This window comes from Adiantum capillus-veneris, unplaced genomic scaffold, assembly GCF_014529385.1.
Source record: "Adiantum capillus-veneris isolate H3 unplaced genomic scaffold, ASM1452938v2 Hic_scaffold_262, whole genome shotgun sequence".
Taxonomy (NCBI): Eukaryota; Viridiplantae; Streptophyta; class Polypodiopsida; order Polypodiales; family Pteridaceae; genus Adiantum; species Adiantum capillus-veneris.
The window spans coordinates 10,841-17,387 of NW_028221393.1; the positions used below are offsets into that span (position 1 = coordinate 10,841).

At 44.9% G+C, this 6,547-nt stretch overlaps 1 protein-coding gene across 1 annotated transcript; it reads left to right on the plus strand.

The window, feature by feature from the left end:
• The first annotated feature begins 1,585 nt into the window (after positions 1-1,585).
• On the plus strand, positions 1,586-2,107 carry LOC147417372 (uncharacterized). Its single transcript, XM_086507670.1, has one exon. It carries the CDS (start codon positions 1,586-1,588, stop codon positions 2,105-2,107), a length of 522 nt encoding a protein of 173 aa, XP_086363796.1.
• Positions 2,108-6,547: the final 4,440 nt, after the last annotated feature.

The window sequence follows — 6,547 nt, forward strand, 5'->3', positions numbered from 1 at the left end:
CCCTACGAACTCTCCTCTCATACACACACAAAAAATTCTAGCAGCCCTCAAATCATTGCTCTCACAACTTGCATGCATCCATTGCTGAAAAACGACAAAGAGAGAGAGAGAGAGAGAGAGAGAGAGAGAGAGAGAGAGAGAGAGAGAGAGAGAGAGAGAGAGAGAGAGAGAGAGTTTGCACGGTCTTTTCGTCGTCAACCCATGTCATTGTTCCCACGCATCCTATCGCCTGCATCCACCTACCTGTGTTCTGCTCTGCGAACTCTGCCCTTGTACACACACAGAGAATCCTAGCAGCCCTCAACCCTCAATCCGTTGTTCTCATGACTCGCATGTATCCATTGCTAAAAAAACAACAAACAACGAGCGAGAGAGAGAGAGAGAGAGAGAGAGAGAGAGAGAGAGAGAGAGAGAGAGAGAGAGAGAGAGAGAGAGAGAGAGAGAGACTCTCTTTCATTAGGAGGAATCTTCAACATTCCTCTCCACATTTATCTATTAGTAGCATCGCTGTGCACACCCATCTTGCACCTTGCTTCACACCCACTTGCGGGAGTCTTTACCTGTACTGGTTATGGCCATCGGCTCCAATGCCACAGAGAGAGGTAGCACACCTGTGCTCGTTATGGCAATGCCTCTACCCGTTGCATCCACCTCCGTCTACCCCTGTGCTGCGCTCCACCTCCAGCTTGTCCTCAAATGCCCCTACCCAACCTTGCAGAAAACGGCTTCCCCTCTTTTGCTGGTTGCAATACAGTTATGCAACCTGCCAAAAATATACATCTCTCTCTCTCTCTCTCTCTCTCTCTCTCTCTCTTTGCGTACTACATTCTCCCCTTTTTCCCTTGAAGGGATGGGAGATTCTATTAAACCAAGAGGATCTCTCCGGATTTGCAAGAAAATGAAATGGGTACCACCCTCGTTTTGCTACAATCCTTTTCACATGCATGCCTTGTGAAGATGTTGCTATGAAAGCTAACGATATGTTCAGATATAAAGTCTCCCAAATTTGTTCTTTGTTGATTCTTCCATTTTCCTTTTACATTTTCTATTAACCTTTTTGTTTTCCCCTCAACCCCTTTGCTTATGCTAACGGGTGTTCGTTGATGTTTGTGATAATTTATGGAATAAGATAGCCTTGCCACATCCAACTTCTAAAAGGCTACCGCAAGTGTTTATGTGTAACTAGTGATGTTGTACAAAGCACGAGAAAGAGATGTCAATCATTAGTCATCCAAAGGGCCCTTGCCTTTCGATGGACCCTTGGTAGGGCCCTCAGGACTAACTTACATGGGGTCTAAAGTGAAGGGCGAGCGGTGGGATCAAAGGCAGGGAAGTCGGGTGCGAAGGGAGAGGGGATCTCGGCGCTCCACGTCAGCATAAAAAGTAAATGCGGACAAAATTTGTAAACGCAGATAGGCCTGTTGATGTGGCATGGCTGGGTGGCGTGGCGGGGCTGAGCTGTCCGAATGGTGGCTGAGCTGGACAAGAAAATTGGATTTGCGTTGGGCGCGGGGCACATGATTGGGGGGAGGGGGAAGGTCTCCTTGGGCATGCAAAGGCATGCAAGAGGCTCTGCATGCAAAATATGAGGGAGCAGGTCTTGTCGGCACGATTGATGAGCGATTTCCAATGGGGTATTGCGCACAAGGAGGGCCCTGTGAGTCTGGCATATCCTTTTTGTGGAGGGGATAGGCGAGCAACAGGAAGTGTGGGGTGCTGGAGAAGCCCAATGGTGCCAACAAGGGATAAACCACAGCGTTCCGGCAGGAAAGGGGCCATGATCGGGCATGGTGTTGAGCAGGTATCCACGGTTGGGGAGGCTACAGGGGTGGCCACACCTCCAAAACCTATCCAAAGTAGCCCCTGTCTGAGAGCAAGGCAGATCATAGACCTGAACGCCAGCCCCATAGCCAGCCCTTTTGAAGAAGGCCAACCCCAAATTCCTGCTTCTACCAATCCACGACCTAGGAAGAAGTTGGAGAAGGCATTTGATTGGAATGAGGAGAAGGATGAGAAGATGCCAGCACAACCATGTCCTACCACAAAAAGGCAACAGAGGCTGCAGTTGCAAAAAGGGAAGGCAAACAGGTCCTTGATGAGGAGGTAGGTTACACCAAGTTGAAGGAGGGGTAGCCGAAAGCAGGCCAGCCCGGTGAATGCAAAGAAGATGACAAGGAGATTGAGGGTAGTAGCATGCAGATCATGTCTTCTGGGTTGATGCCATATGTGGAGGTGTTCTTGCCCGATGGGAAGCTTGCCCGGCAATGGCGTGCAAGTGATGAATGCCCTGGACGGTTTCGCTTTGAGTTGGTGAGGTGACGAATGGATAGGAATCTCAAGAGAGAACATGGCCTTGCCATACACATCCCAGTACGAAAGTCGGGTCGTGCTTCCCAGGCTGAATTGCCCTCAAGAGCCAAGGCACCAAGGTCGAGAGTAGAGAAAGTTGAATGTCAGAAGTTGGCAAAGAAGCGGTTTGAGGACAAAGAGAGGAAGTTCGCAATAAATGTATAAAAGGTTGAGGATCTTCATCGTCTTCAAGCAATTGAGAAATGGGACAAGCTCAGACCAGAGTTTAGAACCGTGCCAAAGGAGCAATTTTGTGGAGAATATTGTGAAGGAGTGCATGACTGCCTACCATGCATCAGCTCAATTGCGCCTTGCACGCATTCCAAAACGTATTGCTACCGGGCTAAGTGGGATATGCTGACTCGGCTAGCTGGTTAATTAATTGGTTAAGTGACTTCTTTCTTGCATGCCTATGTATGTTGTTTAGGTCCCTTGTATGTTTGAAGTTTTATCATGTTTGCATGGTTAAGTTCCTTGTTTACTTATGGTTGCTATGACAAGCGTTTAAGTCTCAAAGGTTAGGTAATTTCACAGCTTTTATGTTTTGAAGGGCAGCTTGTTAGCATGCTCAAAGTGTTTCTATGCTTATGAATGCTACAATTTAACTTACATTTCTTGTACCATTTGAAGCTCCATGAAGCATGTTAGCTGGTTGTAGATTTCATGGCCACTAGGTCTTTCCTCGCGCTTGTTTGTTACTATGGGCCTGTTTTACCCACCCACTATTTTCCAAGTGTTGCTCCATTGCTTGCATTAGGAAAATTTTGGACTCAAAAATGGGCTTTGTAAGAATTGTTGATGTGGCATAGCTTTCAAAAAGTGGGGATCGGTAATTTTTTTTGCAAATAAGATCCAAACTTGTCGGAGGTTGGATATTTAGAATCTACTCTTCAAATGCTATCTATTGATATATAGCATGCATGTATCGGACATTGCCTTTATGTAGATCTAGAAAAAGGTGATTTTAGATTACCGTAATGGTAACAAAACCTGGCTGATTAAAAAAAAATGGCATAACTTTCATAGAAGTCATCCAAACTTTTCGGACCTTGGCTCTTTAGAATCCATTTTTCAAGAACTTTCCAATGATAGGTCATATCATGGGGTTCTAAGCAATATTTAGAGGGGTGTACCGGGTTGCTTTCTTTTGTACAACTTTGATGATGTGGCACTCTTAAAAGGCCCAAAAATGAGTTCAAAATTTTCCTAATGTGAGAATGTTTAAGTTCCTTGCATGTTTTGAAGATTCATGAAGCATGTGAGGAAGTTATAAGTTTCATGGCCATTGTCTTTCTTTGTAATTGGGAGTGCCATCCCACTTCTTCCGTAAAGTAGGTCCTATTTTCTCTCATCAATCACCCCTAAATTAGTGGCCAATTACCTTCCTACATTAGCTCCTACATTTCAGCCCTAGTTAGCTCTAGCTATCACGCACAATGAAATCCCCTTCATGTATATAAACAAGTCTTGTATCAATTCACCATGTTATTGTGCAATCGAGGTAATACATTCAATTGAGTACTCTTTTCTATTCATTGCGCACATTAGTCATTAGCTTAAATTGTTTTAGTGTTTGTTTTGGTTTTTCCTACATGGTATCAGAGCCCCTATTGGCTTAATAGCTCACTCAAGCTTGCAAGCAACTAGATCCTTAATCCTTAATCCCTCTTAGCAACATTCGTCTTGCTGCTTGCTCCTTCCAAGGCATACGAAAAATCCCTCTTAGCAACATTCATCTTGCTGCTTGCTCCTCTCATCCAAGGTATCCGAAACTTGACGGCATGGCAGAGATCTCTTCTACCCCTTCTCTTAAAGCTAGACATCAAACCAGAGACAAACTTAATTGTAACGACTATCAAGTATGAGGGTTGAAGATGGAGCTATGCGTCAAGGAGCTTCTACTATGGGATGTTGTCTTGACTCTAGGTCCAAGTCTTGTGTCAATGGAGTCTATATGATCATGCTCCATTGTGGAGATTGACGAGTGCCAATGGTGACGTCATTGAAGTCGGAAGAAGCTATACGGTCTTTCTTTCACAAGACATATGAGCATACCAACTTAGTTTCCTAAGATTCCTTGATCAAGAGATTGGTGAACACCAACATGCAAGAAGGACAAAGCACTACAAAGTGTATGGATGCTTGGCAGGTTCTTCTTGATGAGGTCATTATCTGGGGATTGGCCATCCCTAAGACATTACAAACCATTATTTTGAAGGTAGCCCTTCTATCCTCTTGGTAGGCATCATCACCACATAGTGTGGAACTACAAGTGCAACCCTTGGCGGCCAAAATACATCAAGGAGAAGCTCTCTGCGGTCAATCTATGGGAGCCCAACCAGTGGCACTTGCCACCAACTGCAAAGCCGGCCAAGCCTCACGGCAATACCTCCAAACACCAAGGCTCCTTCAACACCAGTACGCTCCCTCCCTATTACCATTCAAACTTAAATCATGGTGGTTGTTAGCGACAACATCATAGAGGTAAGAGATATCCTCATGCTTACTTTTAATGCAAATTTTGACACAAATATGGCCATCTAGAGAAAGATTGTCCTTAGAAAATGAGCAAGTAGATGAATTCTCTGAAGCTTCATCCACTAAAGGTTCAATGAATGCAACTTCAGCCCATACCCTCAAGCCCAAGATCATTATACTGAGCTCTCACACTATGATGGCAGTAGCCAGTCTCTCTTCTCATGCCGGCCTCATCCACCCATGCAACATATGTTGTGTGCCTCCATGGTTCAAGTATACTCTGTCCTTGTTTATCTATGTTTGTCATTGATTGTCCTACATCTTGGTTTACCAATCTTCACCCTTTTTGCCAAGGGGACCTCCATGACCATGAAACCTAGCACTTGATGGCCATGAATTTGAGGACTGACAACCCAAGAGGTCATTGGGGTGTACCTTGAAATCGGCGAGTTATGGTTCAAGTATACTTAGAGTTGTCCTTGTTCATTTATACTTGCCCTAGTTTACCAAGCGCCACCTTTTTTGCCACAAGGAACTTTGAGTTGTAGGTTTCACGGCAATCGGGTTGTGGGTTGAAATCAGCCAGTCACCACCAAGAATGAGCATTTGGCCTTTGGATAAGGGGCAACCTTCTTGATCTTAGAGTAGCAACGGTGAGACCGTGGACAACGTGGATCTCGAGGAGATCCGATGGCAAACAAAAAGTTGGTGGCGGGTGTCGTCCTTGATTCGAACCTAGACAGGAGCCGTGGCAGCCAATCCCCTAACCGGATTCACGTGTGCATTTCGTTGAAACATAGGTGTGTTTACATCTACTTATACAAACTCATACAAGTTTTGTAAACTCAGACATCCCCAGAGAGTAACCTCAAACAAGCATAAGTAGATGTAAACACACCTACGTTTCAACAAAATGCACATGCAATCCGGTTAGGGGACTGGCTGCCACGGCTCCCATCTGGGAGGGGACTAGCTCTCAATTTTTTGGGAAGTAAACTCATACAAGTTTTGTAAACTCGGACATCCCCAGACAGTAATCTTAGACAAGCATAAGTAGATGTAAACACACCTACGTTTCAACAAAATGCACACACGAATCCGGTTAGGGGACTGGCTGCCACGGCTCCTGTCTAGGAGGGGACTAGCTCTCAATTTTTTACTTCCTCGAGATCCATGCCATCTGTCGTCCGCCGTCGATCCCATGGCCCCATGCCGGTTTAGTCATGAGGGTCTTAAGGCTGGCCTTAGGCTCATTGAGGACACAATAGGAGAGGTGGTGCAAGTAAACCATGTTCACCTATACTTTGAGTTGCCATTGTTTATCGACACTCTTCCTCAATTGTCCTAGGTGCCAAGCTTGGCCCTTGTTTCGAAGTGACGCACAAAAATAAAAAATGCAAACCCTTACATGTGTCCGAGTTTACTTTTTAGGTTCAAGTTTACTTTTCAGCATTTTTGTTATGTCTGTGTTTTCGAGGCGCGGATTCCATTTGTCTATGTTTGGTATGCATGCAGAGGTGCATGATGAGAAAAATTTACATGCACGCCATAATAATAAAGAACAGGTGCATCCCGCAGGATGACTGATTTATTGCATTATGTTTATCAGGTTTTTGTTTGATTTTAATGCTGATTCCATTTAACTATGTCTGGTCTTGATGCAGAGGTGCATGATGAGGATTTTACATGCATGCCATAATAAAAAAGAACCCGTGCATCC

Excerpts from the sequence above, each read along its gene's own strand:
- LOC147417372 (XM_086507670.1), top strand. The coding sequence starts at position 1,586 with ATGAGGGAGCAGGTCTTGTCGGCACGATTGATGAGCGATTTCCAATGG.